Here is a 15338-nt window from a genome sequence, read left to right on the forward strand (position 1 = left end):
AACACAAAATCAGTTTTTTTTTTTCCCTGATTGTGCGGAGCTGACACCCGTCTGCTGCGATTCGGACTTCCTGTAAAGTCACAAAGCAGACACAATAAAAAGCTCGTAAACTCAGATGAATAGAAGTAGTAACTGCTGCTCTCAGGAATGAGACTGCCACACACACACAAACATATAGCTGTTTTTGGTCTGTGTGACCTGCGAATATCTTGAACCATCAAAGTCTATTAATTTCCAAGTGCTTCTTTTCCATTCTTGCTAAATGTCATATCCTACAAGTCTAGGAAAATATTCGTTGATCCACTGCGGTACAGTGTGTATTGTATATTTTTTTTTTTTTAAATAATCCTGGTGACCCTGTTTTTGCCTTTAGTCCTTAAAATGGATCCTCACTGCATCAGAGCACCACAAACCAAAAACACTACTTCATTTTTAATATTTAAAGTAACGTCCCCCGTCCTGCCATGTAGTGAAACTAATGAATTTCAGAATTCATATTGTAAAGGATCATTCCCCATTCTTTCCTTGTTTCTTATCAGTGGTGAAAACGGCTATGAATAAAAGTTAGTTTTGCACAGATTTTCGTTGCTCAGGTTCAGCTCAGATTTTTGCAAGGCGATATCCTGTACAATGATGTATTTATGTTCTGCTGTATGTTTCAGACACAGACGGCTGGGTGGCACAACAGAGGGATGGTGCGGAGTATCCTCTCACCTGGGTTTCTGAATCCAGCTCACTGTCTGTCACCTCAGAGAGCTACTTCCCCATCTACTTCATTGCTCCTTGTAAGTAAAGATCAATCACTTGTTATACTTGGAATGTAAATTATTTTAGATTATTATGTTGGGTAGATTGTAAACATGCCTGTATAGGCATATCAAAAATTCGAAATAAGGTGCACAGAACATGGATTCCAATTGCAGGCCTACTGCCTGCAATATCGTGTCCCTGAGAGTGTCCTTAAGTTTGGTGCACTAGAAGTTTTATGTTTGGGTTACATCTAAGGGCTTATTCAGAGCAAATAATCCCGTTCTCTGTGCAGAGCCACTAGCAGACCATCCACCTCGGAGCTGCAAGCAGGCAGCCCAAAGAATATTCATGGGCAGCGCTGACACTGACACAATCGCATGTCAAAGTTTGATTCTGATGAGGTTGCACAGATAATCACACAAATTACCTGTGTGACGTTTTTAGCTAAATCTTGCTGGATCAAGGACAAGTGAGCATAAATCCAGCCATAGATGGAGTGATTTTCTTTTCTGCAACCACAGGTTGCAGGAAAGAAAAAATCGCTCAGTTCACCCATCAACACAGTCAGTGTCCCGCGGAGCCATTATGTTCTCCCAGCGAGGGGAGCCGGCATATGTTCTCCCAGCGAGGGGAGCCGTCCCTGCCGAGAGAACACTGTTATTACTGCTAGCAGCTGTAATAGCCGCTAGCAATAAGCACATGTAAAATCGGACAGGCTGGTTGTAGCTAAGTTGATCGATCAGTTTAACTCGGGTACATTTATTCTTGCCCTAACTCGGATACATTTATTCTTACCCATACATGATTCCTGCTGAACCGGCCAAGATTTGAACATTCTATAGCCGGCTTAAGACTAAAACAAGAGGCTGGGGGCAGGGCATTAAACAATAAATGCAGTTACCCTAAAAGTGTACGAAGTGTCAAATGTACATAAAGCCAGAAATTGGCGACAACACTTTGATTATTAACATTATGGTAACCACTACTGCTTACAGAGTTTTATCTCTGAGAGAAAACATTTCAGATATACTCAGCTGCATTGTTTGTAAGGAAGTGAGTCGTTTTTAACTGGAAAACAACCTTGGGGCCTTGAAATACGCAAACCAGTGGAAGGTTGCATGCCACCCAGATAACACCAGTTAGCACGCCAGATCTAAAGAGTTGCAGAGTTTTTCACATTTACCATAAAGGAAAATCCTCCTTTGTTGCTCATCTTATTTTTACTTTATGCTTACATTATTTATAGTTTATAAATGCTTAGTAAAGCAAACTGCCTTTGTGAGTGCCTAATGACGGAAGCTGCCTCTGTCATGTACTATTCCAGCCAGTGAAATCGTATGTATTCAGATAGGACAGATCGATTTTAAAATTCACCTACGATACCACAGAGTCTTGTTTTGCTCCTTTAGGAATGCTCTCTCTCTCTTTAGAGCACACTTCCAGCTCTTTGAATAAGAAAGCAGAAAATTCTCTGCAGGAAATGAATACATCATGAATTCTGTTATCGTGAACATCTACTGAACTTTGGTGAAATATTATTCGTAGCAGGCAGTCATATTATTAAATGAGTATGGGAAAAGCGGCGCGGTTATCAGGATGTGGTTTAATATTTTAGAAAGCCGGTGTGTCAGTGTCACTTCTGTTATTTGCCCTGACACCTAGTGGAAAGAAGCAGTTCAGCAGGCACTAAGGAATGTTTTTTGTAGAGTACTACCAAGTTTGGTATCTTCTAGACCAGCCTTTCTCAACCTTTTTCCCACAGAGAAACCCTTGAAATAATTTTTAGATCTCGGGGAAGCTCTGCTAAAATCAATTAATTGTTGGTCAGCAAGAAAAATGCCCCTTGCATTGGTGGTCAGTGGGAAGAATGCCACCTGTACAGATAAGTAAAAAGATCATTGGTGTCATGCAGTTGGCTCTGTTAAGTGATTTTGACCCCAAAACTATGTAGGCACCTTCGGATGGAAGGTTAAATTGGCCATAGCTCAAGGAACTCATAGCAAACTCTGGAGGAACCCTGGTTGCGAGAGGCTGTTCTACCCCCAAAGCTGAGAAAAAAATAGCCACATAGTGGCAGATTAACAAAGTATGTTAGGTACTAAATTCTGCAATTTCCTTCAAGTTTCTATGTGAACAGTGTGGGTAAAACTGTGTACAGCTCACACTTCTAAAGAGCAGTGCTTTCAAAGGGACTGGGAATGGCAGTTTGCATGTGTGAGAGAAGTATATACAAAGCTGGGCTCATTTATTCAGAAAATAGGAGGTGGGTTGACCGAAAAGGAGAAACTTAGATACTGAATTTCAAAGGAGAACATACGAATTTGGAAGGAACAAGATTGGCAATAACCTAATTGTGGTTTAGGCTTTTTCTTTTATTGAGTGCAACACCACACATTTTTCTTTACTGTGGTTTCTAAGCAGGTCTATGCCAATTTCTGTATTATCTTAAAATGTGATGTCCTCAACAGTTTGAAATACCGTATATCTAATCACATGTAATGTACATGGTCACCTGAAACATGCCTACTGGACCTAATTGGAGATATTCCCCTATCCTTATGCCAAAATACTTAACTTTGTTAATAGGAGACCCCTCTACACCTCCCAAATTTGAATTTTGTGGCTACATCTGGTTAACTCTTTTCTTCCTCTCTACACATGGAAATGGTGTCCATCCTATTCTTTCTCATAAAGTATGGCGCGTGTAGGTTTTCTCTCTTTACACCATCGCAGTCTCCCCATCCATGCTTTGAACTATGCATACCGAATACTGGGTTTTTATATATTGCTTGACCTTCACACATTCCCTGGCACCCATGTTTTAAGGGGGTTCCCCTGCCTTGATTACTCTTAAGATTTTAAAATACTTGCTATAAATGATTTGCACTGTCACATTGTTAAGGGATGTTTTCCTCTTGTATTGTTATTTCTGTACACACAGCACCAAAAAAAATAAATAAATATATATATAATATAATTTATTATTTTTTTTCCAATGCGGTATCTGGTGTTTTCTTGTTGCAAATATGCACTGACCGCACAAAAAATGGATGTAGCTTTAATGTAAAGCTCTTTACATTGTTTTTTAAAATGCATGTGCCTTTATAATTTTGCACGTTACAAAATAAGCTGACCAGCAAAGGTAAAATTGATGGATTACGACCAACCAGAAAACTGCCAGGGGTGCTTAAAGTGTAAATTCACCCAAATAGGGAAGTTCTACTTGTTTGCACTGCCTCATTTGACACTTTTTTGGGGAAGGGGGGGAGCCGTTACCTGGTTTTATTAGGTACCCACTCACACTTCCGGCTCAGATTGCTGTGGCAAGATTTTTTTTTTTTAGACCGATTTAGCTTTTTTTTTTATTTGTTGGTATTTAATCACCACTGGGTTAACTTTTTGCTAAACAAAAAAAGACCGAAAATGTTTTTGGGGAAAAAAAGTTTTTCTTAGTTTCTGTTATAAAATTTTCTAAATAAGTAATTTTTCTCCTTCACTGATGTGCACTAATGAGGCGGCACTGATGGGCACTGGCAGGCAGAACTGATGGTCACTGGCAGGTGGCACTGACTATCAGGACACTGGTGATCAGTGCCCTGATTATCCATGTCGATGTCCTTTGTGTGGATTTGTGGGTTATTTGCTCTGCTCACGCGCTGTCACCATGAGGGGAGGACTGCCGATAACTGGCAAATACTGTTTACTCTGTGATCAGACACAGCTTGTCACATGGTAAAGAGCCGCTGTGATTGGCTCTTTACCCCAATCTGTGATCAGCTGTGGACGAAGGACACAGCTATTACAGATCCCTGCCGATATGCGATCACGGGAGGACATCTATAGACACCCTCCCGGCAATGTGAGCCAGCACTGTTGCAGAATATATCAGAATACCAGATGTTTCATAAACTGATCCTAAAATCAACTCCACTTCTATAAAGGCATAAATGTATTCACTGTCTTTAGAATTCCTCTAGTTGCCTAGCAAGTTGAGTTATTCTTCATGTGTTCCTGGACAGTGTCATTGAAGATATACTCAACCATTGAACTTCTCTCTGATTTTTCCACTACTTTTAGCAAAGTTCCTTGGCAAGCAAGGCCTAAGTTATGGGCAGAATCTAACATTCAGTTTCCGTGTGGAGCGGAGAGATACTCGGCTTTCTGCGGAGGATCTTGTACTGGAGGGTGCCGGTCTCAGGGTCTCTGTACCCCTCATCGCCCAGGGCAATTCCTATCCCAGTGAAAACTCCCTTCAATATGTTTTCAGGTAAGCCGGCTGTATGTTCTCCAGTCATTGTCCTCTGATATATGGGGAGAGATATGCCTCCCATACACATGCTTTATGAACTGTAAGTGTTTAGATTTCATTGACAGTGTTTACAAGCAGAGCTGTATTAACGCATTCCTTCCTCGAGATCTGAATTTGAAAGATGAGCTTTAATTGCAGATCCTAGACAGAAAAAGGGGAGACATGTGCTGTGTAGTTGTCTCCTGGTTTCTACGATGGATGGGGATTTACTTTTCTGTTGTATCTTTCATTGGAGTGAAATAATGCAAGGAATTTATCAAGTACATCCTCAACAGATGCGGAGACAGGCAGATCCAGGGCAAAAGAAGGGTTAATCCGCCATAAATTACTCAAAAGAGCTGAAACCCCCAAGACTCTCCTCAACTCTTGTGAACTTTCATTTACACAAATTACTGTACAATATGGGTATATCCCTACAATCATCCATCTTTCACCCGATCCCAGCTACTTTTAACAAACAAGGTGTCCTGACAATGGACCTTTTGATTCTGAAAGGCTACGGATCAAGTAATTTCGATTTACAGTGTCTGGAAATGTTAAACGTTTTACAGCTTTATTTATTTATTTTTTTACAGCTTATCTCTTCAGTTTTTCATTTTTATGGCATATTTATTTTATAGGTAATGGAAAGTTGGTAATATTCTAGCTATTACTATGTGTTCCAGTAGGAAATGTTGCCAGGAGGAGGATGATGGCATGAGATGTGTCTAGGCAGACTTTACAGAGACCATTGCCAGCAGACTCCAGGGGGTAGTGGCAAACCTTGAATTTTAAGACAAATGCCATTCGGTAAAATCAAAACCTTGATGATATTAGAGCGGGAAAAAGCCAGAAAATGATTCCAGTGCTTATTATTTTGTACTAATTTAACTGAAAACTACTCTCAGTGATTAATTTGCAAATCTTAAATGATACCTCCATGAACCTTCCATTTTTTTGTAGTGAACACATTTTTTTGTAATTTTACAAAATTATGAAAACTTATTTTTTCTTTGTATTTAGTGTATGCTGCCAGGTAAAGACTCCCCTCCCCCTAACTCCCCTCCCCCTAACTCCCCTCCCCCTAACTCCCCTCCCCCTAACTCCCCTCCCCCTAACTCCCCTCCCCCTAACTCCCCTCCCCCTAACTCCCCTCCCCCTAACTCCCCTCCCCCTAACTCCCCTCCCCTAACTCCCCTCCCCTAACTCCCCTCCCCTAACTCCCCTCCCCTAACTCCCCTCCCCCTAACTCCCCTCCCCCTAACTCCCCTCCCCCTAACTCCCCTCCCCCTAACTCCCCTCCCCCTAACTCCCCTCCCCCTAACTCCCCTCCCCCTAACTCCCCTCCCCCTAACTCCCCTCCCCCTAACTCCCCTCCCCCTAACTCCCCTCCCCCTAACTCCCCTCCCCCTAACTCCCCTCCCCCTAACTCCCCTCCCCCTAACTCCCCTCCCCCTAACTCCCCTCTCGCTCTTGCCCTCTCCCCCCTCCCCTCTCGCTCTTGCCCTCTCCCCCCTCCCCTCTCGCTCTTGCCCTCTCCCCCCTCCCCTCTCGCTCTTGCCCTCTCCCCCCCCCTCTCGCTCTTGCCCTCTCCCCCCCTCTCGCTCTTGCTCTCTCTCCCCCCCCTCTCGCTCTTGCTCTCCCCCCCCCCTCTCGCTCTTGCTCTCTCTCCCCCCCCCTCTCGCTCTTGCTCTCTCTCCCCCCCCCCTCTCGCTCTTGCTCTCTCTCCCCCCCCCTCTCGCTCTTGCTCTCTCTCCCCCCCCCCTCTCGCTCTTGCTCTCTCTCCCCCCCCCCTCTCGCTCTTGCTCTCTCTCCCCCCCCCCTCTCGCTCTTGCTCTCTCTCCCCCCCCTCTCGCTCTTGCCCTCTCCCCCCCCCTCGCTCTTGCCCTCTCCCCCCCTCTCGCTCTTGCCCTCTCCCCCCCTCTCGCTCTTGCTCTCTCCCCCCCCCTTCGCTCTTGCTCTCTCCCCCCCCCTTCGCTCTTGCCCTCTCCCCCCCCTCGCTCTTGCTCTCTCCCCCCCCTCTCTCTCTTGCTCTCTCTCCCCCCCCTCTCTCTCTTGCTCTCTCTCCCCCCCCTCTCTCTCTTGCTCTCTCTCCCCCCCCTCTCTCTCTTGCTCTCTCCCCCCCCCCTCTCTCTCTTGCTCTCTCCCCCCCCCTCTCTCTCTTGCTCTCTCCCCCCCCCTCTCTCTCTTGCTCTCTCCCCCCCCTCTCTCTCTTGCTCTCTCCCCCCCCCCTCTCTCTCTTGCTCTCTCCCCCCCCCTCTCTCTCTTGCTCTCCCCCCCCCCCTCTCTCTCCCATTCCTTCCCCTTCTCTCCTCCATTCCTTCCCCTTCTCTCCTCCCCTCCCGTCTCCCCCTTCTCCCCCATTTCTACCCTGGGAATTTTTCTGTTTTTGTTTTAAAATCGCAAACACACCTGTTATTGCAGTAAATTGTTAGTTTGGGGAAGCTTGGCCCAAGCAAACTATTTAAAGGGAAATTAAAAGTGGAATTAGGTTTTAAAGAATTGTGTATTGCAAGTCAAAGGAAAAGCCCTCTTATTGGGTTAGTGCAAGAAATTGGAGGTTTTTTTAAATGAAACCCTTTCATGATCTGATATGTACTTTTCAGGTTACATGAGGCTACAGATTATCCATGGAGGCCATCCGTATCACCATTTGAGTTCCAGAAAATGCTGCAGAATCTGACTGCCATTAAAATCCGAGGAACATACAGTGAAAGAAGTAAGAATAAAAAAATTGTGATCTCTAACGGAGCCATTGTTGAACCGACTATTTCTTTACAACTTGTTACATTTTCTGTGTACTTCTAGAAGAGAGAGTACGTGGAAATGTTTTTCTGCTTTTTCCTGCAGCAACTGCCAGGAGCTAGCTGGGAACCATCATCCATTAGCCTACTTTATTGACTTTGATGGGAGCTTGTTGCACGATGCTGTCCACTTAAGTACCATGTCTTTATTTGCTAGTGAAATGTGAATTATTCATAGCTACATGTCTAGCTCAATTTTTCACATCATTGGAATGGACACCATTGCTGTGTGTTTGAAAAGTAAAATCCTTGTGGTAAAAGCTGCTGGCATTAAAGACCAGGCATCAGCCTCCTTCATGTAGTTATCATGTATTGTTCTTCTGAGGGAGAACGGACAGCCGTGTAAAGTGGATTTTAAATGCACTACTTAAGGATCAGGCAACCTGCGGCTCTTGGCTATTGTGAAGCTTATATTACTTGCCAAGCGTGCTGCAAGTTATTCAATGACAGCAGCTGGACAGAGCCTGGTTGCTAAGCCTGCAGAAGTAACTCCACAACTTCATTTGAAACTTTCCTCCGCTTCATCTTCAGATCATTTTTTGCAGATTTGATCCTCAGCTACAAGGTATTGACCTTTTTTTTGTTTCCTCTTCTGTGCAGGTGCTGGTTTTCTGGAGGAGGTTACCTTGGTAACTGCACAGCGCAGTTTTGGCGATCCGGCACCTTGGGTGGAGGTTTGCAGCTGTCCTGTTGGATATATTGGACAGTTCTGTGAAAGCTGTGCTCCTGGCTACCGGCGAGAGAACCCCAACCTTGGTCCTTACAGTCCCTGTGTGCTTTGTACATGTAATGGCCACAGTGATACTTGTGACCCTGAGACAGGTGAGACTGAGGACAGCAACTCCTTTAAAAGTTAGTGCTGCTAAAGAGATGCTAAGATTTGGGATTGTATCATGTATGAACAGAGGCAATGCGTAACAGGATGCGAAAATTTGCCAGCAAGTTGGACAATGTGTGTTCTCTATACCAAGCTTTCTCTGTGCCATTAGGTGCTTGTTGTTGTGGTTTAAGGGATCATTGCAGGTGATTTGACCTTGCAGATATATGAAACGTTCTGTAGTATCTATAGATTGAGTTCTGCAAAGGCAGTTGGATTGCACCATCACATACAGCCACCTTCCAATGTCCCTTTGTTTACTTAACCACTTTAGCCCCGGAGGATTTGGCTGCTCAATGACCATGCCCTATTTAGCGATTCGGCACTGCGTGACTTTAACGGACAATTGTCGTGCGATGCTGTACCCAAACGAAATTGATGTCCTTTTTTTCCCACAAACAGAGCTTTCTTTTGGTGGAATTTGATCACCTGTGCGATTTTTTGAGCTATAAACAAAAAAAGACAATTTTGAAAAACTAACAATATATTTTTCAAATTTTTTTATATGAAATTCTCAACAAAAAAAAAAATGTAAAAATCTAAATTTTTTAACATTGTAGGCCAATTTGTTTTCTGCTACATATTTTTGGTAAAAAAAAAAATTGCAATAAGCGTATTTTGATTGGTTTGCGCAAAAGTTATTTCGTTTACCAACTCCTGGAAAGATTTGTAATTTTTATTTATTTTTTTTACTAGTAATGGCGGCAATTTTTTTTTTTTTTTTTTTTTTGCAGGACTGTTGACATTGCGGCGGACAGATCGGACCCCTAACTGACATTTTAGACACTTTTGGGGGTACCAGTGATATTACTACAGTAATCAGTGCTAAAAAATGCACTGTTACTGTAAAAATGACACTGGCAGGGAAGGGGTTAACTGTACTGGTGATCAAGGGGTTAAATGTGTCCCTAGGGGCGTGATTCTAACTGTGGAGGGGCGTGGCTTGTGAAGTAATCACAGAGACATGCGATGATATATAGCAGGATCACATAGCCTCTGTGATCACTTCAGGGAGAATGACAGACGCTGTGTTTACATCAGCCGTCTGTCCTCCTCTCTCTGCTGCGGGAGATCGCGAGTGGCCCGGCGGCCACACGCGCTGGCTCACCAGGTAACTAGCGGGAGCGCCCCAACGGTGGCACGCGCTCTCTCCCCCTACAGTCTCCTGAGCGAGCGACCTAGGGCTACGTCGCTTTGCCCAGCAGCGGCAGAGTGCCGCAGTAGATGTACGGTGGGCGGGGCGCAAGCGGTTAAGCTGGGTACACAACCTAGTAGGTTGAACAAAAAAAAAAAAGTGATATCGGCATTCGAACCGCGTATCGCTGAGTTTAGTATCTTGGCCAGTTCAGCAGGAACCGACCGAGATTCAAACCATGTATTGGCAGGCTGAATGTACCAAAGTTGATTGTTTGATCAACTTTGGTACAACCAGCCTGCCAGGTTTTACATGCATTTATTGCTATTGATTGTTATAGACATTAGCAATAATCACTGTGTTCTCCTAGTGGGGATAGCTATGGATCTGCGGGACGGATTCCCCTGTCAACAGGGAACACAATGGATCTGCGGGACGGATTCCCCTGTCAACACTGTCTATTGATGGGGAAATCCAGCAAATTTCTTGAACAATAACAAAAAAAATTGCTCCATCGATGACTGATCTAACACAAGTGATGTTAGTTTAGCTATCTCTCCCGCTGGGCAGTTGTATTCTGACAGGGAAACTGCCCCCCCCCCCTGCAAGATCACACTGATCAGCACTGGCAGCCATCGGCTTCCAGCACTGATTAGATGCTGGCTTTCCAGTATGCCTGTTTGACAGAAGCCAGTCATAAGATCAGCTTTTGTAGAACAGACAGCTGTACACACAGGCCAAAAGTTGGCCAGTTCCTGCTGAACCAACCGTTTTTGGCTGATTTTCAGCCCGCGTGTACCCAGCTTTACAGTCCACCACTGTATAAATTTAGCACTGCCCATTTGCCTAAACTTTTGTGATAACGGATATTTGACTGAGGAGAACATAAGAGTGCCAAAGAGATGAATCAATAGGGAGGATTTACTATAACTGGAGAGTGCAGCTCTGCATAGAAACCAATCCGCTTCCAGATTTTATTGTCAAAGCTTAATTGATCAAGCTGAGATTAGAAGCTGATTGGCTCCCATGTACAGCTACACCTGATTCTGAGTGTTCCTGTTTTAGTGAATCTCCCCCAATGTGTCAAAGTGCAAAGACAGAAAAAAAAATCAGTTTTATCATAGGAAAATATCGGCATATTTAAAGAGTCTAAAACACCTCCAGGGTTTAAGAATAGACAATGCTACCTAGAACTGATGCAAAGAGATGGCAACTACCTTCAAAAATTGCTACACACAATGTGTGAGCAGCCAACAGTTGGCTTTTTCAAGTAAAAGAACATTTGGCGTCTGCTCACGTTTTACTTCCCAATTAAACTGATTTTCTTTTCACAGATTCATCCTTTTGGTGCTCTAAATTCTATTTAATCCCAGATTGTACCCAAGAACTCTACATTTTTATGGGCATCTGTAGCTCAATAGCAGCCTTTCAGATTCTTAAAGAGGAAGTAAAGCTTCCTCAGTACCTTGTACCTATAAGTAAACCTATGGTAAGACTTACCTATAGGTACTGTAAATATCTGATAAACCTGCACCGTTTAGGAGATATTTAGTTTGCATGCAGCCAGTGACATCACTGGAGCATGTGGTCTGAAGGAACGGCCACCCGTGCCATTCCTTCAGAGCCCTGTGCCGTGAACAGCGGCTCCCGACCCTGGCTCCGGCACATCAGATAGCTGGAGGACGCGAACCGAAAGGAAGACGGGTGAACATGTAAGGCTTGTCAGCGGTGGGTGGACGCAGCTGCGGGTACTTCCTTCTAAGGGAAGTAACCCATAATGAGCGGATATGTGATGCATACTCGCTCATTATGCCTTTGTCTTTCAGGTTCTTCTTCTTTATTTTTTTTTGGGGGGGGGGGGGGGGGGTTACAACCTCTTTAATTTACGTCTTACTAATGCAATATTTTAATTGCTATCTGCTTCAAGGTCCAGTGCCACCCCCCATGAAAATGATTTTTAGGGCAGCTTGGTTGCTTATTATACAAACTAGTATGAGGCTAATTTGGCATGTTCTTTTTATCCCACAATAGGTGTGTGCAACTGCCAGCATAATACAGCAGGGGCACACTGTGAGAAGTGCATTGAAGGTTTCTATGGTGACAGTACTGGTGGATCCAGCAATGACTGCCAGGAATGTCCCTGTCCTGGAGGATCCAGCTGTGCGGTTGTCCCTCGCACCAAGGAGGTAGTCTGTACCAACTGTCCATTGGGAACAACAGGTGAGCAGTATATTCATTTATTTATTCATTATATATTTACATTTTATTGTGTTTCCCAGTGTATTTGTGCAGCACCTAATGTTCCCTGCTATCATACCAAAATGCATGAAGGTAAAAAACCTTGAACCTCTACAACCACTTTAAAGTGTTTGTTACCCCAACATTTCATATTTCTGATATGTTCCTGCTGTTCCATGTACTTGTATTAAAAGGTATTCTGTTCTCTTTGCATTGCTTCCTTTGTGTGAAATACCGTTGTTCCTGCCAGTCCCTTTGCTTTCTTCATTTAAAAAAAACTGACCTCACTAAGCAGGAGAGCACAGCATGGTTAGTTCTCTAGCTGTGCTGGGAACTCCACCTGCTTTCCTCCAATGATCAAACTTGTCCTAACACGCCTCCCCAGCACAGCCTGGACCTGTAAAATGTACAGAGGAAGGGGGCCTTACATTGTACTACAAGGAATATAAAATATAAAAATTACTGTGCTTACAAAAATAAAAATAAAAAAAGCAGCTAACACCAATCACTAGACCATATAGTGACAAAAACGTAAAACCAGAAAAATATGCAGCGCTAATATCATTAGATGTGATTAAATAAATAACACATATAAATATGTAAGAAAGTCCAATCATATAAACCAAATGGAAATTAGTGAAAAAAGTCCATCAGGAAGATGATAGTCCCAAGTGAATAATGTGATGAAATAAATCCAACATAGGAAAACGTGGTCACAATGTGCAGCAAATCCCAACAACGATAATCCACTAATCTTTATCGGTGTTGGGATTTGCTGCACATTGTGACCACGTTTTCCTATGTTGGATTTATTTCATCACGTTATTCACTTGGGACTATCATCTTCCTGATGGACTTTTTTCACTAATTTCCATTTGGTTTATATACATATTTATATGTGTTATTTATTTAATCACATCTAATGATATTAGCGCTGCATATTTTTCTGGTTTTACATTGTACTACAAGGTCTGCTTTAAAGAAAACGTGATAAGGCTGCCATCGCTGAGGACCTCCAAATGTTAGGTTCCTGACTGTTATGTTGGTCAGACGGTGTCAGTACTTTCCCTGGAAGTATTTAGCAGTAGAAATCGCTATTTTAACGACTAACCTCTTCAAAATGTGATCCACCAATGGCTGCCTCTAGATTTCTGTTAGTACAGATTTCTTTTGAAGTAGAACTGAAGGCAAAACTTTTTTTTTTTTTTTTACAGAATGGTGATGAATAGAACTCCTATTCACCTAACACCTATGTGTTTCACCCCCTCTATTTGACCTATTTAGGATCATCATGAAAACAAAAATAAAAGAAAATCCAGAATTTTGGGTTGTAGAGAAAGTATTAGAAGAGTAATAGAGGGGAAACCTTCCTGTGGGGATGCTAATTCTGGTGACCCTAGTTACAACCAGGAATGCCCTCACTTTGCAGGGATTTCCTCTCACTTCCTCTTTTCCTATAGGACAGGAGGTGAAGGTAAATCTCCCCCAATAGGACACAGATGACAAAAAAAATCTGACTGAGGTTATAACCCTTCTTTACTGTATCCAATATGGTGAAAAAAATGTTTTGCCTATAGGTCTACTTTAGGCTCGTATAAATCTCCTGCTTGCAGAATGTTCAGCATTAATGATTGTTTATGAATTTGCAGCTGTGGTCTATAGCCAGTGGAATGGGAACCATATGTTGCTATAAGTTACCTGTGATTGTTTGTGGTGGCTTCTCATTAGTTTTACACTTCTGATATCCTGTCTTGTCTAAACATATGCTGTATTATTTATATTAAGCTATGAAATACAGGAAATTCTTTGTTGCATTAAGGATTTGATGATCACAATACATGTATTTTATTAATAAGGCAAGTTATAAGACAAGTTCTTAATTTTATATTTGACTTTTTATTTTCTCAACAGGTAAAAGATGTGAGCTTTGTGACGATGGGTATTTTGGTGACCCGCTGGGCGAGAATGGAGCACCCCGGCCTTGCCGTGCCTGTGAATGTAACAGTAACATCGATCCAAATGCTGTGGGTAACTGCGATCGATTGACAGGGGAATGTCTGAAATGTATATACAACACAGCTGGATTCTACTGTGATCGCTGCAGAGATGGGTTCTATGGCAACCCATTAGGACCAAGCCCAGACCAGAAATGCAAAGGTGAAAATCCTACCTTTTTGGTTTTCTTTTTTACTTTTCAATAGAGTGAAGCAGGACTTATTCCTTTTTTCATTGGTCCACTTTGTCATTTACTCTGCCATGATTGTGCCATCCCTCCTCCTCCTATCTGCAGTCCTTTCATAGGCAGAACTGCTGCACGAACTTCTTGGTTCTTTTCTCTTGAATTTCTTCTCCTGATATTTCCATGAAAAATCCACCGGAATATATAAAGAATGCAATTAAGAAGGACCAAGAGATTTGTTGTACAGCAGAGCCCTAATTTTCACAGTAGTACAATCTCGTTTGGGTCATGGGCAGCCATAGAGCTGATACAGCGGCTCTAAAGCAAGCCAGAAAAAAAGTTTTTGAAAAGTGAAATGTGCATGCTGTTGGCAAATTGAATTTTAGAAATTGTGTGCAGTGTATCTGTTCCTAAGGGTTAAGTCCCCTTCATGGAATGTATAATACTGCAAAATTCACAGATCCATTCACATAGAAGGCTTTATGGTACTCTCTGCCACCGCAGCAAAGGGAGTGGTAGATGCCAGTGGTGCACAAGTGGGGTGATGTCATCACATTTGTAGTCCATTGATTACTTCCTCCAGTCCCAAAACAGACCTTATTAGACCTTTTAATATATTTTTTTTTCTGTACATATCATGGATTCCTTATCTTTTCTTTGCAGCCTGCAGCTGTAATTCCTTTGGCACGGTAAAGAGCCAGAATACATGTAACCAGGTGACCGGCCAGTGTGAGTGCCTTCCGTATGTAATGGAAAGAGACTGTTCAGCCTGTGAGCCCGGATACTACAACCTCCAAAGTGGTAGTGGCTGTGAGAAGTAAGAGCTCTGCAATGCATTTTTGTGTTAATTTATGTCCTCTTGTGAAATCTAAAGCTTTTTGTATACAATTGAGATCAAGCCAGCCTACTTCATTAGGCAAACCTACTTTTAACAGATTTAGCACCTCTGCTGTGTTTTCAAGTTGGTTGGGGGGTGGCCTATGAGAGCTGCACATGCAGTCAATTTAATGTGATCGATCTTGCCATACTATGAGAAGAATGATTAATTTTCAGTATATCCAAATATC

General features: G+C 43.0%; 1 protein-coding gene across 1 annotated transcript in view; it reads left to right on the forward strand.

Moving 5' to 3' along the window:
- Positions 1-15338, forward strand: part of LAMC1 (laminin subunit gamma 1) — a 208627-nt gene that overhangs the window by 163751 nt on the left and 29538 nt on the right. The window contains exons 9-15 of the mRNA XM_082266581.1: positions 663-785; positions 4828-5017; positions 7645-7757; positions 8443-8664; positions 11886-12074; positions 14004-14249; positions 14935-15088. Coding sequence (XP_082122707.1) covers positions 663-785; positions 4828-5017; positions 7645-7757; positions 8443-8664; positions 11886-12074; positions 14004-14249; positions 14935-15088 — 1237 coding nt within the window. The remainder of the gene's footprint in view (positions 1-662; positions 786-4827; positions 5018-7644; positions 7758-8442; positions 8665-11885; positions 12075-14003; positions 14250-14934; positions 15089-15338) is intronic.

Source organism: Pelophylax lessonae (genome assembly GCF_965119305.1).
Source record: "Pelophylax lessonae genome assembly, chromosome: 8".
Lineage (NCBI taxonomy): Eukaryota > Metazoa > Chordata > Amphibia > Anura > Ranidae > Pelophylax > Pelophylax lessonae.